This window comes from Gigantopelta aegis, chromosome 3 (genome assembly GCF_016097555.1).
Source record: "Gigantopelta aegis isolate Gae_Host chromosome 3, Gae_host_genome, whole genome shotgun sequence".
NCBI classification, from domain to species: Eukaryota; Metazoa; Mollusca; class Gastropoda; order Neomphalida; family Peltospiridae; genus Gigantopelta; species Gigantopelta aegis.
Window position 1 is genome coordinate 55,062,646 of NC_054701.1, and position 19,233 is coordinate 55,081,878.

The 19,233-nt window shown below is 34.1% G+C and overlaps 1 protein-coding gene across 1 annotated transcript; it reads right to left on the minus strand.

Annotated features, from left to right (window-relative positions):
- Positions 1-2,300: 2,300 nt before the first annotated feature.
- On the minus strand, positions 2,301-16,889 carry LOC121368259 (BTB/POZ domain-containing adapter for CUL3-mediated RhoA degradation protein 3-like). Its single transcript, XM_041492914.1, has 5 exons — positions 16,503-16,889; positions 12,667-12,923; positions 11,647-11,699; positions 8,585-8,783; positions 2,301-5,064 (listed from the first exon to the last, which is right to left on the minus strand). Exons 1-5 carry the CDS (start codon positions 16,669-16,671, stop codon positions 4,885-4,887), a joined length of 858 nt encoding a protein of 285 aa, XP_041348848.1. The 5' UTR covers positions 16,672-16,889; the 3' UTR covers positions 2,301-4,884.
- Between the last annotated feature and the right edge of the window lie 2,344 nt (positions 16,890-19,233).

The window sequence follows — 19,233 nt, forward strand, 5'->3', positions numbered from 1 at the left end:
AAGATGCTGGAGGGAACACAGCTTCAAAATGCTGATCGATAAGCACAACCTCAAATTCGTGTACTGGTTTCAAGTGGTGTACGGTGTAGGCACTATAATTGAGGACCATATACAAAGTACGTATGTGTCGGCAGAGTGCCATCAGTTTGGTGACTTAGCAGAATTCGCCATACGAGAGGCCAGAAGTGAAGGCAAACAAAGATACACTTCAGTAGATATTCAGAGGGCCACATACTTCACTATTTAGGGTTTTTTTTTTTACCAGCTGTGTATTTATTACAGTATGTCACACGTAACAAAGTCCATGTACCTTTGTAAAAGTTCTCTATCTCTCCGCCTCACTTTCTCTTTATCTCGAATGCTTGTCATAAGAAAGTTGATCTAACTTAAGTGTTTTAAAAACATCAAGTCAGTATTCAAAGAAACAAAACAGTCAAGCTCGAGTATTTGCTATTCTGTTTGTCGAGAATTGTTAACTATTTTATTCCGAGGGTTCAGCATTTCCGTTATTGAAAAATCACGTGAAGATGAAGGTGAATGACCATCGTGGTTGAACAATGTCAGTGCGACATGTGAAAAAAAAAATCTTCCTATTAATACTAGTATTCCACAAGAGGAGTTGGGCTAGTATAGGGGGATATCACACGAGATCAAATATTTTGATAAAGTCGGGAGCTTGAGGGTATATGCTAATTAAAGTTATGAAGTTTTGCGAACGTACTATGTATATGGTGCCTTGCGTCATTAGCCTGCTGACTAACATTACCATTGATTTTATTGGCCTTCGCAGGCAAATTAATTTCAAAACCATGAATTTAAACGCTGGTTGGCTACTTGGCAACTGCCCCGCCCCCTCGGAGTTTGCGGCCCTGGATATAACCTGAACAGAAACGATTTAATAGCAGGACAGACGTACGCTACACATTGGCGTTTCGAAGAGTGCCCGGTCTTTTTTCGATAAATTGTCTTTGAGTATGAGGCTTACAGAAACAATATGAAATGCCACTTATAGTAAATGAAAAATCATCTTCATTTGACGAAATTAAGTCCTGTCCTAATTGAATGGTAACTATTCTATATATAGTTTATTGCATTAAGTATCATAAATTATTACAAAACACGTATTATGGTTTTTGAAGGGGGGGGGGGGGTGTGTGTGTGCTAATACTCAAATATGTCGCTGGGCGTAACCAGATTTTTTTTAATATTGGAGAACCCACATTGGGGGGGGGGGGGCAATCAGGACTACACTATGAGTTGTTATGGGGTGACAGAAAGATATAAAAGGTGACTGTGGGTGGGGGGGGGGGCGGGGTAGGGACAGGAATAGTCCCCATTCCTCCGCCTACACGTATAAATAATAGTAAGAATGTTTGTGACACATCATGTGAATGTATTTAAATATTTTTTTTAAATCAACGAATTTCGAAATTTGGGGTGGGTGAGCAAGCATTAGCTCGAGTGTCATCTAGCGTTATTCTATTATATAACAGAATAACACAAGATACTCGATCTAGGTAAACATTTATCTAAAGAAGTGAATGGAAATATGACAACTTATCCAACACATTGTTTGTACCTTTTTAAAATTTGATAAACGAGTATTGTTCCTCCAGTAATTAAAGTTCATAATTACAAAATATTTAGTCATTTTTGTTATTAAAGTGACATACCCTAGTTTTTGAACACTAAGGCATATTTCTCACTATTAAATTACTGAAACTAAATATTAGTTATATTTTATTGCTTAGATTATCCATTTCCGTACAATCAAGTGTTTATGGTCATCCTGGTGTTTCTAATACAACAAAATGCAATTTATGGATTGAAACTAGGATCTAGGTGAAAAATATGCCTTTAGTGTTCAGAAACTAGGGTCTGTCCCTATAAATTTAAAGAGCATACCTTTAATTACAGGGCCACAAAAAATTACATCCAAATGTCATTACTATTTTTTATAATTTGAATTTTTAAAGTGACAACTGGGAGATTTGCACCCTTCAAAAATAATGGGGTGGAATTACACACTGAACATCCCTAATATCTTGGGTAATACTGATTTATTAATCTACAGGTAATTTTTGCATTTATGGTCATTGGTTTCCAGAACAAAACATGCTTTTTTCATATTTGAAGAAAAGGGCCTCAGTCTTTCACAAGTAAAAATGGCATTTATTAATTTCTTGTATTATAATATGCATATTACATGTATGTTTTATTGACTAGACTTAATTGTTAATTTATCATTTGTTGACTATTCTGGATTAAAGAATTGAAACCTGAATAAAAAGACAAATATGTCACTTGTACATGTTTATTTTTTCCACAAAGTTACATATGCCATTTGATTATAAAATTTATTAACATTATTGACACTTGCAAACAATTTTGTCATTATTACGAAAACAAATCACCCAGATTTTAAATACTAATAAATAACTGTGAACTGGATAGGTAAATTAGAAAGATAAAATTGCAAAATATTATTTTCTAAATAGGGGTATTATATTTTGCACCCCTTATTGGGGGTGCACTTCCACCCTAAAAGATGAATGGTGTAGTGGCTTACACCTCCCACAAAGCTGTGAACTTGTTTTACACCATGCCAATTCTAGGATGGAAACAAACTACTTGCTAGCTTTGGGGCTCATGGTTTAACTACTAAACCTCGAGTGCCAGCCAGTCTTGTTTGATGGCAGCAATTGAGACATCTTTTATATACATTTCTCACCCCTTTAATTTAGCAGTTTTGTTTACACACACAGTTGGCTGCTCCATGATGATGACCTAGATGCCAGTCATACAATCCAATGAAGTATGACATACATTGATGGCTCTGTAAGGTAGTTAATCTGAAATGGATTGCTCTGTGGTGTGGGAGACAATGTTAAACATTTCTTTAAACCTGGGTAAGAAATTGAACACTACACTTGACAGGGCTAGCTCCGACACTTGCCAAATTTGCCAATTGTGAATTTTGAAAGCAACTGACGAATTTTATTTTAATTTGGCGAAATAATTTCATGTAATAACTGCTATTTTTTTTAGAAAATAACTGTTGATTTCTGCAATTTTTGAAGTTTAATAAACAATTAGGCAAATTTTTTTGTTCACCCAGAGCTAGCCCTGTTTGAGTCCATTAGATATCATGTTTCTTACAACCCATTTAAAAAACCATATTCAGCTCACTTTCACTTGGTAGATACATTTTTAAACTACTCCTTGTAAGATAAATGGTATTTAATGGCCACTCATGTAGTATTATCTAAGTAGCACTGGTTGGAGTGAAAGAAAACATGTAATGGGGCCAATGTCGGTGATCATTGCTCCAACTTTCAAGCAGGCTTACCGCTGAACTACTGCTCTTATTGAATCTTTGCTTACAACACAAGAACATTTTATCTTTGTGACTTAATATGCTTAATATAGCTTATAACATATTCAATTTTAAATCTGTCAAAATACTGAAGATGCTACAAGTAACAATGTACATCCAACCCACCCACATCACATTCCAATGGGCAAATACAATTTTCTAAAGTACTATTTAATCATATATGCTGCATGTATATTAAAACATTAAAACAGAACAGCTGTTAGTTCATGAACACAACTGCTAGTGTGCCACTGATCATTAAACTAAATATTGTCAATTGGTTTTTTTTCATTTCACACACACACACACACACATATATATATATATTTCATACATTGTTTCAAATACATTACAATTATGTCATCAAAAGCAAACATAAAAAGCAGACACACTCTTTTCATGCACGAATGTGGTTGCATTTACCTAAATAAGCATGTTTCCAACAGACAACTTAAAATTATAATACATGTACACCAAAAGTAATATTTATAATACAATTGAATTGAGAGCAACTAACTCCTCCCATCCATTCATTCACATACAAAACAAACCACCCAAAATATTTATCATATAACCTATCACACATGGTGTATATACTGCCAAGACTTATAAAATGTATGGTGAATACAACCATATTTAATGTTTGTTAGTAAAATACAGTTTGTAAATAATAATCACATTTGTACCATATGTATTTTATGGAACTCATTAGGCTGATAATTTACAAAACATATTCCTAGTATGTGTATATTTACTATGAATAATAAACAGTAGTTAAATTTAAATTTAATATTAATTAAAGATATAATTTGTATAACATAACAAATATCAGTAACACTATTATTATTAAATACACAATTATTAAGAACACAAGAGAAAGGTTTGCTATAGCATAATAGTAGTGGTAATTAGTTGAAACAACATGGTGATGGTTGATTCCATGCCAGTACACATCTTGTGAACTGTTGGGAAGAACTAAATGTACATGCTAATGTAAACAAGAAGTGCATCATCAAAATACATAATAGCTTTTTAGCATGTTTACGCACTTACAAATACATTACAAAACAAAATGGGCTTGTAATTTCTTTTAGTGAAATTACATAAGACCCAGGACATAATATACAATATTGAAATTAAAATGTTTATTCCATCTTTACAACTGACTGCATTGCACGGAGTTATTAACAAAACAAAAATAGTATGACCTGTTGTTAGAAATGCTATGTAGAAATAGGTCCATTATGTCATTTCCACGAATTAACAACAACAAACTGGTCCACCAAAGTATATACTTATTTTCACTTGTACGTCTTGAATATAATTTTTGGTATGCAAGTCTTAAATGAAATAGTTATTAGTGAATCAAATATATAAAAATGTGATTCAGCAATGGTGTCTATAATATCACAAATGGTGTATCTTAGTCACATGATATCTTTTCTCAACACTATATTCTGTGTTAGCAAGATTGAGCATCTTCAAAATACTGGTTGTCTGTTATCACTTCATTTCCGCCATAATCTGTGATCACGATCATCAACATCATCATCACTGTGGTAGCCATTTACACCAACGGTAAATCCTCTTGTTGCCTGCATAAGTTCCAGGTCTGGTCCTTTGTCACGATGCTCATACAGCAACACATTTAAAGTCTCTTCATATATTCTTGCCTCAGGAAATTCAACCTGTAGAATGAAAAATTAATTTAAGAATAAATAGAGATGATAATAAAAAATATAGGATGTTCATGCAAGTAAGCAGTTTTGTTGGGTGTTACCAAAAAGAAAAAAGAAAAAGAAAAAAACATGCTCATGAGGATGTTAATAGATGCAGTAATTGTGAACAGATTCTTGAGGTAAAATCTGAAAATTTCTCATAAACTGTAATTAAAGTTCATTCGGAATACTTGAAAGCCTTATTGTCAAAACCAATTTTTTAAATAATAATTTTCAGTTATTACGAGCCTTAGCAAAAGATCAGTAAGTGGTATCAAATTAATACTTCTTCTTAAAACAACACTAATAGTTGGAACTTTAATTTGGCTAAAATTTTCTTGACAAATTCACCAAAGTGCCCATACCTTTGAGGGTTCAGCTTAAACCCTGGAAATATCTGTGAGGTTTCGACTTTGTAACCTTTTTTTAAGCTTCCTTTTTTAAAAGGACAATGTTTAATTCAAACCTTTGCATGTTGCATTAAATTTATTAATCACAGATTTACAGGTTAAAATGTTATTTTAATTATAATACAATTCATTAAACATTTTTAGAACAGAATAAATTGAATTTTGGTTTTTAAAAATTATCCGTGAAAGTGAATAAAATACAAAGTCATGTGTAAAGTTACTCAGAATATTGTGTAAAGTTAGAAATGCTATGTTTACATCGTTTCTATATAAATGTAGTCATAATCAAAATAGATCTTTCTTAAGAACAAAAATGGCCGAGGTAATAAATAGAATAACAAAAAGCTAAGGCTCGTAACAACTGAAAATTATTATTTAAAAAATTGGTTTTGACAATAAGTCTCAAAAGATGTTTTAATGGCCATTAAAGGGAAATGATACTATCGCAGCAGCGCCACTATATTTGGCAGCAATAGACTCATTAACTAGCAGAATGACAGTGACGTGATGTCACTAATGATAGGTTTAGCCAGCAGAAACATACAGTGACGTAACAAAATACCGTCCGTCTATATCTAGGCTATAGCCATAGTCTGCTTATAGTTTTCAAAACATGTTTTTTATATATAATTTTTGTTTGTGTCAACAGTTTTGGCAAAAAGAGATGATGTTTTGTGCAATTAAATAAAAAATTGTATGATTTAAGGAGACTGTGATGTACTTCCATGTTATTAGACGACAATCACAGGACTGTCATTTTGGCTTCGTATTTAATAAAATATTGCATATCTTAGTGTAATTTGTTTGACTACTCGTCACCTTTGACAGGCAGGTCATTTTATGACATCAGTATCAGAAGATAGAGATATGTGGGAATAATGACCCCCCTCCCCCCCCCATCTTCCACCCTGACACCATCCCCACCCACAATGGAATATTTTATGGAAAATAATGTTATTTGAACTATTTGTGTTTTTAAGAACATCATTGATCACTCCAATGAAGCTGTTTTTAAAACAAAATTGCTCAAAAGATTTATGGTGAACGTTTTATGAATTTTTATCTTTGTATGGGGTATTTCAAGCTCTGACTGCAAAACAGTTTCATAGGTGACAGTACATTTTTATTACCTCATATTGATTTACTCAAACAGCATTACTATCTGTGCAAAAATTATAAAAGTGTAACGACTTTTAGATTTATATACAATTGTAAAGTAGATAGTTGGTAAATGTTTTAAAAAGTCACTTTTTCCTTTAATTCCAATGTATTTAAAACTCTGTTTTAGTAGTGAAGATATAAACTTATGTGTCTGCTGGATGTCAGTTTAAAGGTAGGGTCAACTCAAACAAGAGCCTTATGTGTTCGAAAGATGCATACCCGGACCACCAACACATACCGATACTTTAGCAAATGAAAAACGCGTAATTTTAGAGTTAATAAAAAAACATGATTATTCCTGCTAACTGGGGGCAGTCATTTTGTTTAGTTTTTGTGATGTCCGGTGGTATAGCTTGGGGTGAAGTGACATCAGCTCCTGACCATCTCCTGTATGTACAGTGTAAACAAAAGCAGTAATTTTCTACAAGGAGGTTCTCTTTGATCAACCTGACTTGTAAAACAGCATAAATGACGTAATAATATAATAAACTATTTAACTAAATATATTTCAAGTTGCATTAACGGAACAAAATGGGGTTATAGTATTTTTCTCTGTTAAATAATCCAAAGAAAAAATGTACACTATTAGGCCTATTGATATGCTACGTTGGAGCAAAAACGACAACCCACGATACCCAAGTGATAATTTTTTTTTCTTTGGGACTACGTAATTGGTCAGTTCTGTGGTTTGAGATGGAAAAAGTCTACTTAATCAATAGTTTTACACAACTATTTACAGTAATAAACCATGTCCATTACCATTTTAGGGGCGACAGGTAATATTCCACAATACCAGTATGTATTTTTGTGTCTAGACAGCATCAATTAATTGGCTTGTCTGGTTACCAATCAAATACACACCTGCCAATCAGGAATCACAGGTAGAAGCAACTAACAGCATAGACCAATTAACTAAGAAAACACTCTGTGTATCATTTCAATACATAGGTTAATGCATGGACAAAACATTGTTAATTATTTCGACTTGTTGTGTAACCACTTTGACAATGGTATTTTATTTTGTATTGAAAAATAATATATATAGTGCTGGATATACTTAATGCTGGCTTACTGGGATGTGTATTATTACAGAACATTGCAATGTATGACTATTTATCATGCTGCAAAAACCAGGTGTTAAGTATTACGTAACCACCAGCTCGCCAGAGGGCGTACTCACCGAGATGGTACAAAATGGCTGCGCCCGTTATATATAATAGCCGTTACATTTAACCGTTTTATTAATTAACTATACAATTATACTTGATATTAAGCAATAATGTGCATTATATATCGTTGAATATGCATACCAGGCCAAATGCCGTAATTGTCCCTTCCTTTAAACAACACAACTAATGTTCTCTTTGTTGCATTACAAAAAAGTTTAAATTAAATATGGTTAATGGATATAAAACATGATTAATTTGGCTACACACGCAAAAAAGGAAACATCATGGTGATTCATACACCTATTCACTTCATGGCCCATGGATAAAATATTTATACGGTGACCTTTTTTTTTTTATATCCAGTAATATAAGGATATCTTTATAATATGTGAAAATTTCAAGGTGTAATGACTTAAATTTTGACCGAATAGTATCATTTCCCCTTAAGAAGTCACTAGAAGCATTAAGACTGTCCTTTCAAAAAAAAAAAAAAAATACACACACACACACACAGAGAGAGAGAGAGAGAGAGAGAGAGAGAGAGAGAGAGAGAGAGAGAGAGAGAGAGAGAGAGAGAGAGAGAGAGAGAGAGAGAATTTTCTTTCTTTTTTTAATTTCGGTAAATAATTACCAAATAAAGCAATACTGCTAAAATAAAAAAATATGTTACTCAAGAGACTTTCATTTTGGATTTGGATTTGTAATATGTTGTTAAGTGCATATATATTTAGATACTTATTAACTAATAACCTTTGTGTGCTTCTTGTCTGTACCATACACAATGGACGTGCAGCATACTTCTGCCATCTTCTGCTGGTGTCCGTAAAACACCCAACAACAAATCTCACTGGAACCAATCACATCTTTGATGAAAAGCACTCTGCCATTAAATCTAAGAGATAACTTGTCAAACAGTTCCAAGTTTTTCAGAAGATTATCATCAGAGTTACTGAAAATGAATAAAATTATACAGAAACAGAACAATTATATTCAGTGCAACGGATACAAATTAATATGTCAATGGATGTAATAATATGACTCATGTGCTGCAAAACGAAATATGAACTGAAAACAAAACATTAAAAAGTTAAACCATATAAAAGTTGAGTCTAACCTTGCATGAAATATAAACCAAACAGTAGTATAATAAACTATATAACAGTACATTTAACTAATTATATTTCAAATGCTCTAGAATGAGATGCATGTTAAATACAAACTAAACTTCATAAAATAATACATGTAATGGGCACATTACTGTTTAGCTATACTCATCTTAGTATGAAATTCAGATTATAGTAACATATTTTATAAAACATTTTACAGACTGTTACTGTGTCTACACGGACAGTATTTTAACCAGTTAAAAATAACTCGGATTACATCTGTGTTGTATCTGATGTAGTAAAATAATGCAGGTTAGTCCTTTAATATCAAAGAATTGTAAAAGTGCTTGACAGAGTATCTCAATTTATTCCTTTATCATTGGTCTTTTTGCTTTAGTATATCTTTTAGATGTTTAGTTTACACAAGGTTTTAAAGTACTATCAGAAGTGGAAGTAAACAACCAATCATCTTGACCTCTACAATGGAGTCGAGACACTGTGTTATCTGAGTATGTAAAAGTGGAGCTAAAGTTAACCAAGTAAAATGAGAGCCTAGCAGAGCTCAAGTTAACATGGGTAAATGTAAAGCCTGACCATAACATGACAGAAGGTTAAATTTTAGTCATGCAATTTAGCTCTGTATTTTCAAAGTGTAGATGCTTATTGTGTGTTAAACAACCACATGTAAATCACAGGTATCCCCAAACAACTCCAGTGAAAATGTCGCTATTCACTCATTCACACGCGTGTGTGCATGTAGATAGGTCTCTAGTGTTCTAAATAATAACACATTTATTTGTACTAGTAGAAGCACTGAACAAACTTGTTCATTCTGAGTATGGTGTTTCTGTACATATTAATACACTGCTTGAAATTTTATTGAATTATTTTGACAAATACAGTATTTCCAAAACCAGGTAGTGATTTCGGATGCATAAAACTGGGGGAAATCTATTTTTTTTAAATCAACAAAGAAAACAATGTTAAAAGGTGCAAAATGGTGACCTCAAAAGGACATGACACCAAGCATGTGACTCAATTTTCCCACCCCACCCACTTACTCATAAAATCAGTCCTTCACTCACATTAGTTTTGTTTTATGAGCATTTTTTATTGTCCATCTAAACTATGGTTGTTTGAACAATAAGCAATGGCATGTTCAGGAGACCGAGTGCTCACAAACATTTAACTGGTCCCACTGTCTTCTATTAACTCACATTCCTGTAACGTTAGGTGCCCTCCTCAACATGACTGGTTTAACCCCAATCAGTCTAAGTATTTAATACGTATATCATTTAATTATTATTATCACTATCAGTTGAGATCTTTTACATTTATTTTCCGTGAGTATTGTCAATGTTCAACCTACATCAGTCAAGGTGCAGTCTAATGTGTGGATTAAATGTTAGCTTTGATGCCGATTTTTGGTGGATATTAACTAACTTTGTTATTATTCAAGAAATTAATTGGCGAAAAAGACACAGAATTCTTAGATTTATTTGTGTTCAGATTATTTCATGGAAGTCCCTTGTATTTTTTCAACTCATTGATTCAATGTTTGATAGTTATAGGATAATGAAAATGAACTGATGTTCGAAAATAATGAGGCACTTATTTACACTATTTTAAAACTGACATAAATGCGAAATTATGTACAATATCTGATGCACTGATGATTTTCCTTTCACAACATTATATTATAAAAATATATTATCAGTATAAATCTACATTCACTCATTGACACAGTTTGCAGATGGATTTTTTTTGTTTATACCCCAATGAATGTAAAAGAAATAACAGACAATACTTATAATTAAATTTCTATCATACAGGCTAATAACAACACTAAAACGTCATATTTTATTTTGAATTATTTTTTATTCATAAACAATAACACTCAATAAGACAACGTGACCGTATAACATGACGTTCCCTGACAACGTAATTTTTACGTTCATAAAAAAATTAACAAACTCCTGTTGCTACGTCTGGATCAATGGGATGATGTTACGTTGTAATGAATGTAACAGAAATTAATTTTTATATATATATATATATATATATATATATATATATATAATATACATATATATATAATTTCTTTTTTAACCTTTATAATAAAGTGTCTAAATTAAACATATTTTTTGTGTTTAAAAGAATCTGAAATTACTAAACCAAATGGTTAGAGTGAAATAGCCATAAACCCTTTGTGAAAAAACTGATATTCAAACACTACTATGAGCAAACAATGCATATATACAGGATACGAAATTATAATTTTTTCTAACCAGCCCAGTGGGTTTTTTTAACAGGTCTGACCAAAATGTAACACGCCCACACATCAAAACAGCAACATACTACAGGCCATGCTTGTACAGTCTTCAGATCTGCAAACAATCTCCAAGTATCATCTCTGACTTTATAGTTTTCAAATAAATCAAATATATAGCAGCTAGCTCAAAATTGTGTCCGTTTATATCAAAATGCCATATAATACTCTGTCCCAGTCTGTACATAATTTCTATATGGCTGGACATAAGAAGAAAGAGGAAATGAAATGAGTTTTGAGAATTATAAAAGATATAACATGTGATACCCATCCTCCCTCAAGCGTTAATTTTACCTGGCCCTTAAGTTGGGGACAGCTTACCTGTGTTAATTTCATACCATGATATATATGTATGATTTAATGAAATAAAAACTTACCTTGTGTATGAATATTTATTATTATGTCTGTTGCAGATCAGTTTTACTACCGGCTGCAAATATAAATTACAAATAGATTAATTGGGTATTATTTGTTACAGTAAGCACTGTTGCCTGATAAAATTGTAAAACCCATGCATTGCGAATAAAAATTTGATCGTTAACAATGCATCGGTTATGGAAAAACACTAAGACGTACGGTAACTGATATGAGACCTGACTTATCGAACTTAAGAATTTGTCTCCCACAGCAATTTAAAAATAAAACTGCTGTGGGTGAAATGGCCCACCGACGGCAATTTAAATCCTGCCCATAAATTGTAGACATATTTTAAAGGTATTAATGTTATATATTGGCATCTAATATTCACCAGGTGTAAACATTTTGCCATCATTAAGAGATTTACCATGGTGATACTCCCGATCTACGACAATTTATATCTTAATGACAGTCAATGCTGTCGGTGCCATTGTTAAGTTCAATTTAAGCCCTGCGTTCATGACTTACTCCGGGGAGAAGTGAATTTTAAAATAATTGTTCAACCCTTGATCTGGTAATGTTTCAAAACAAGACCTTTCTAAAAGACCACATGCACAACTGTCATAACCACTAACTCTCAGTCAAACACACACACAATCGCACGCACACACACACACAATTCACAAACAGAATAAAAAAGTGGAAATATGCAAAACAAAATGAAAATTCTCATGTATCATATATATCAGACTTTCTGCTATAAAATAATTTGAGGGTATGCCATAAAGTACCCCCATTAGGTGGTTATGAATTTTAAATCTTTTGAAATTGAACAGTACTGCATTCCGTGTACTTTGACAAATTTAAAACAGCTGTTCTCTTATTATAATCTTTCTAAAAATTATAAAGATACATTAATTAATTTCCAAGATTTTAGGGTACATAATTTTACTCTTTATACCCTCTGGCAGAAACCCTGTACATGTTTTACTTTTAGAAAATTCTCTTTTTTTTAAAGGCTGAAAACAATGAAATGATACCTTGGATGTTGAAGCAACAAGCAATTGCTCTTCTTTGTTTGAAGTGATCAGAGGTACTTTACAAAGTGGTTCTAATTCTTCTCGTTTCTTCAGAGCATTCTCAATGATCTTTACCAAGTCATTTACGAGGTAATATTTTGCTTCTTGTAACACCTCCAGCAGTTCTCGCCGGTTGTCAGGCAAGGCAATACTTCCATCTCGTAAGAAATTTAGAATTGTGCCAAAATGCTTTCCACAGCGATCAATGAGAATCCATCCTACAATCAATGTTAAATATATTGTTAACTACAATGTACAGTACACATGTATGTAAGCCATAGCAAGCTTCTGTGGAAATTGTACATGTACAATGTATATCTGGAGTAACAATACCATACAGAATGACTCCTCATATCACAGTATTTTATCAACTTCAGAAAGATTTCACCAAAATTTACAATAGAGCTTGCTGATATCAAAGAGTAAATTTATACTTTATGTAAGAGAATGAAAGAAAGAAAGAAATACATGTATGTTTTATTTCACCACAGTATATGGTGTTGATTAATATGTGATTTTTTATTTTTATCAGGGAGCTAGAAAATTATCGATGTAAATGTATTTAACGTTAATATAGGATTGTTGAACATTGTATTAGGAATCTGGGTCGTTTCGCCCTAAAACCACTTCGAACACTGTGTTATTTTGCCCTTAGTCCTATCCACCCAGGGTTGGTTCGCCCAAAATCTCATTCGTACCAAGTCATTTCGCCCCCCCCCAAAATAAATATATTTATTATAGTTTTGAAGTATTTTTTTTCTTCTGTTTATTCATTATTCATTACCAAATATTAGGTAATTTTCTGTCTTTGGATATTAATGCCTTATCAGCTGTTTACTTTCTGTCAGCTGAAGCTAGGCGAAATCAACATACCGTGCTCAGTGTTTGAACCTCAGCTGGGTATGTAGTATATTTAATAAGACACCATAGCACATTAGTAGTATGCAGTATTTATGACTGTTCATAAATTAATTATTAATGTGAATACATTGTCTGTATATTATCTAAGATCTGTACGTATTTCGTGTATATGGCTTGAGTAAATGACATTGGAAATAAACAAAATTATAATATTATTTGTATCTGTAAATGTAAACACGCAATATAGATCGCAATGTCTGACATGTAAAAATCTATGGATATAGGACAAATCAATGAATAAATGTACTTCATTAACAAAATAAAAATTAGGGTGAATCGAAACATGGGGCGAAACGACTCGGTTGGAGGTACGAATCGAACTTGCTCAAAACGACTCAGGTGAACTAATAATAAGGGCGAAATGACCAGTTACCTGTATAACAGGTAGTTTCGAAGTCACAAACAAGACTGCTTACAGTTACATAATTTATTCAACCAATCACAAGTTGTGTTCATTTATGTCCACGCCTTCTTACTGTGTATACATTTTAACAGCTAACCAATGGCAGTGGACTTCTTATAATTACTGTTGCATTAATGATAGTTTGGAACCACACATCAAACACGATTATTTATAAATATGTTTTCGAAATAATTATTATTAAATAAAATAAAAATAAAAAAAAAAATATATATATATATATATATATATATAAAAAATAGTAAAATTCCAGGACTTTCCAGGGGGTTAATTAATTTTTCCAGGAGTTTTACGCACTTTCCAGGATGAAAATAAAATTTAAGCACTTTCTAGGGTTTTCCAGGATGCATGCGAACCCTGGTATTAGAGCAGAAATCTTTGACTACCGTTTGGTAGGCAGCAATTGCACAGAATTTAAATAGATTGGTCTCCAACGGTAAGAGAGAGTTGATAACTGTCCAAATGTCTGTCTACCTCTCATACTGTCAAGAGTACTGGGGCTACACGGCGCAATACTGAACAAAACGCTACACAAAGAAACCCGATTTCCCTATGTGAAACAAACTTGCACTGTACTTACTCCTAGAGCAAAGTGTGTTTCTTCACCCTAGTTCCATCCAGCAAAAATAAATTATAATTTGGTTAATCTACAAACCTGTAACACACTTAGATCACGTTTTTATCAAATGGAGTGAAAAAGCAGGTTTTAAATCGATAAATACCATGGGAATCCCCATGTCCCAATTGCTTGAAATAATTTTGAAAGTTAGTATTTTGATGTCACCGGTAGATGTCGCTCGAAGCACAACAATGCCTACGTCACGACAAATTTCACAGACTTGGGGTGCGTTTCTTTCACCTCTCCTGGACATGTTCCAACTGTTCTGTCCTGGTTGTATCCCCTCTCCAGATATCGTAAGACTTAGCAAAATTATTGGTTTTAAGGGTTTGTAATATTTTGTATTGAGACACTTACTTGTCTGAACTTTATTGTTACTGAAAATTTTCACGAACTGTGAAAAAAAATCTCACAAATGAACAACAACAAATCGGTAAAGTAAAGTTTGTTTTATTTAACGACGCCGCTAGAGCACATTGTACAACAAATCGGATGTTGATTGCACGAACCGTGCACGAGAAAACAAACCGAACCAAAATGATAACGGTCACGTGGTATACCAACGTCTGTGACATTGAAATGGAAATATCCCCTCTAAAAATAGATTAGACCTTGTCTGCTCAACGTTTTTTCTCTCAAACGTGCGTCCATTTTTAAGAAATACGAAAAATTTATTTTGTGGTATTACAAATACCAGGATTACCAGGATTACCAAAAAAAACTTCAGGCGAATGGAAGTGTATATTCTAAATAATATAAACGGTAAGTAAAGTGCAATTTTATTTGTGAAAAAATGGGTTTAATAGCGAAAAACAACGCCGTAATGGTTAACAAGTAGCCGTAACTAGGGTGTGTCCCTTTAACTCGAAAAATGATCGATGTAAAGGTATTTGACGTCAAACATAGGAGTGGTGTGGTATTAGAGCGGGAATTTTTGCCAACTTTTTGGTTGTCAGGAATTGCCCAAAAAATTCATAGGTTGGTCTCTGACTGTAACGAGAGCGTATTTATGTCCAAATGTCCGTCTAGCTCTCTTACAGTCAGAGTACTTGGGCCAAGTCATCTCTAGCTCTCCGCTACAACATATAAACAGGTCACACAAGCTATATCTGTGTTTGAACAAAGTGTGGGGACACACTAATGGTAATCAAAGGTAGGAGTGTAATTTATAGTAGTTGTTAACAATGTGGTTAGGATTTTAACTTAACATTAGGGGAGAGGCAAACAGAGAAATAGTTGGGGGCAAACTAGCCCAACGGACATTTGGACATTATGATCACTCTCGGCTGTCAGAGATCACTCTATAGCAAAAACGCGGAATGGCTGACTACCACATAGGAGGCAAAAATTCCTGCTCTAATACAACAATTCTAAGTTCAACGCTAAATACCTTTACATTAATAGTTTTCGAGTTCACCAGTAACAAATGTTTCGCTTATTCACCACAAATGCAGACACTACAGAAAGAAACCTGTCAGCACCTACATATTTAATCGGAACATTATTGAAAGGAGTGCTATTGGGTTTTTCCCTGTAGTGTGTGTATTTGTTGTTACTATGTAAAATATTTGTTCTCGGCAAACTCAAAAATTATCTCTGATGGCAGAGAGCCATCATAAATGTACAAAAGTCTGTCTAGCTTTTGAATGGCAGAATACTGAATCATGTGAATGTACAAATGATTGGGGCAAACGGACACTTAGGGCGAGCTGGTCAAGCTGGGTGCTAACTAGTTTGGGGTAAAACGTCTGGTACCCTAAACAATTAGGCTATTCTCTGAATGAACATCGACGATGATAATCATAATGATCGAACAAAAAGATTTCGAATACAAACCTTCCGAATCAGTAAGGACTTCCATACGACCACTAAACATTGCTCGGAGCATGGTGTCATGTTTTGTTAGCGTGCCAATGGTCGTATAATGAAGTGATCCTCCAACATTCAATTTGACATATTTTGACGTGTTTCCCTTGATGACAGTTTTGTGGGAGTCGCCAGACATCTTGGATTTTGTAATTGCACAGCAGGCCAAGCCTCTACCAACTACCGTTTCTTAATTGCCTGTTTTTAACCGCACTCTTGTATCGCCCTACAAACACATAATTATTATGTAGTTACAATCTTCAACAAATACACACCCAACAACTAATGAAGGTCGTTAAAGTGCATGCAAATATCTATATTTAGCTACTAAACACGAAAAGAACTTCATCGATGACGTAAATCGGAAATATATTTTTAGATCAGGGTCTAACAATTCAAGGCAGACGACCATAAGTAACTCAAAACCACAATACAATACAAAACAAAATGCTTTATTACTGACCAAGAATAGTTCGTGTCTGCAGGTTTAAGTCTACCATCAACACCATTTTCGACATATTTAATGATTTGGAACTTTAACCAATTCAATTCCTTGTTTGGCATATTAAAAAGAACATATAATATTATAATGTAAATAAAGTAAAGTAGCCTATGTTGACATTCTTCAAAATCGCTGGTCATTTAACTTTGAAGATTCGAAACTTTTCCTGTGGAATACCGGTGGTGACATCCTAACTGTTATTTTCAATTTTTTCGTTGCTAATTGCTTAATGTAGGTATTTATATGTTAACCATATATATAAACATGGCAACATGCACCAATAGTGTGCCAAATTTATACTGATTCTGGGCAGTTTTAACTATACACTGCCCTTGAAACCATTTCTGTAGTCCTCCCTACAGGGAACGCCTTAATCTTTTTCATACTATCGAGTTTACTACAAATGATTTATTTCTGAGCCTATTGTTTTTTAAATTGCATACAAAAATAGTAGGGTTTTTAAAATTTATTTCCAAAACACTATATTACTTTTCTTCTTCCGTCAAACCAAACGGAAATTATTTACCAAAAAACATTTTTGTAGGATAAATGGGATTTGATTGCAACCTAGGCCTAATGCTCGGGGTTCCTGGTTGTGAATTACTTCTTCTGTGGAAGTCACTCCAATTCAGGGAGTCTTTGTGTATGACTATGACGATTATGATCAATATGGCATCTGATCACACGCTTATCCACAGAAGTACGTCACAGGAAACTTTGACCACAATACCAGGAATCCACTTAGGACCATGACAAAAGTTCTCGGCATTCACTTTGTCAACAACTGCAAATGTTCTTTCAGGTGCTATCTTATGATTTGCCTTCATCTGTGACTGCTGCTTCTGGACCTTGATTAGATTCGGGTGTAACAAGTCGAATTTAGTCTTTATTCTTCGCGTAATTACTAGTTCTGCTGGACTTTTTTCATTTGTTGATTGTGGAGTTATCCTGCATTGCAACAGATCCATTGCTGGAATGATGGTATGATGCCTTTTGTACATGGGTGATTCCGTTGGACCTCAGAAATTCATTAAACTCCTCCGATGTGAAATTAGTGTCATTATCAGACACCAACATATCTGGGAGCCCGTGTTAAGCAAACACTTCTCTCAACTTCCGCTTCATAATGGCAACTTTTTATGAAAAATGCATCTATGACTACTATAGGAGCATTTTTCCTGTGTATGGACCTGCATTAATCTACATGAACCCGCTTCCACGAACCATGGATGCAGTGGTGCAGGCATTGGCACGTTTTGGTGTTCGTGACATACGATGTAATTATGAACCATATTTTCAAGATCACTGTCCATTCCAGGCGTAACTCCTGGCAAGTCCTTTCATTCACATAATGCTTGGATGTGCAGAATGCAACTGGGTCATTACCTATGAACGACTTTGTGGTAGAATAATAACTTGAGCATCCCATAGGACACAACCATCTTGAACACTTGGTTCACACTTCCGCACACGGTAAGCAGCAAGGTCAGGGGCTTTATCATCGGATGGCTACCCACGCAAGAGGTACTCATGCACATGTGCAGCACTGGATCACGCCTAGTCGACTCACCAATCGTCCTGGCTGAAAGTACTGAACAGTCTTCCAACTCTTCAATCATCAAGATTCTGTCTTCCGGATCAGCAGGTTCTGTAGAAGGCAGTGGAAGCCCTGAAAAACAGTCTGCGTTCATGTGCTCTTTGCCCGAACGGTACTGCATGGTGTAGGCCTAGTCATAAGCTCTCAAAATAAAGTTCTGCCCATCTTTGAATTCTGGGCGATGCTATAACAGGAACAGGTTTGTCTTCACCAAACAATTTTAAGGTCAAAAGGGGCTTATGGTCAGTAACAATTGTGAACCGCTTGCCAAACAGATAAATTTGTGAGACATCTTTAGACCGAAGATCACGGCAGTACCTTCTTTGTCAAACTGGGAGGGGTTTTTTTTATTGTTCTCTCTCTCTATCTATCTCTCTCTCTCTCTCTCTCTCTCTCTCTCTCTCTCTCTCTCTCTCTCTCTCTCTCTCTCTCTCTCTCTCTCTCTCTCTCTCTCTCACCGTATTAAAAGTTAATCGTAATTATATTTGTATGGATGAAATTGCATCCTATCATTGTTGGGCGGGACGTTGCCCAGTGGTAAAGCGCTCGCTCGATGCGCAGTCGGTCTAGGATCGATCCCCGTCGGTGGGCCCATTGGGATA

Excerpts from the sequence above, each read along its gene's own strand:
- LOC121368259 (XM_041492914.1), bottom strand. The coding sequence starts at position 16,671 with ATGTCTGGCGACTCCCACAAAACTGTCATCAAGGGAAACACGTCAAAA. Across the intron at positions 11,700-12,666 it reads TTGTTGCTTCAACATCCAAG|CCGGTAGTAAAACTGATCTG; the intron begins GTATCATTTCAT and ends TTATATTTGCAG. Across the intron at positions 5,065-8,584 it reads CAGACAAGAAGCACACAAAG|GTTGAATTTCCTGAGGCAAG; the intron begins GTTATTAGTTAA and ends TTCATTCTACAG.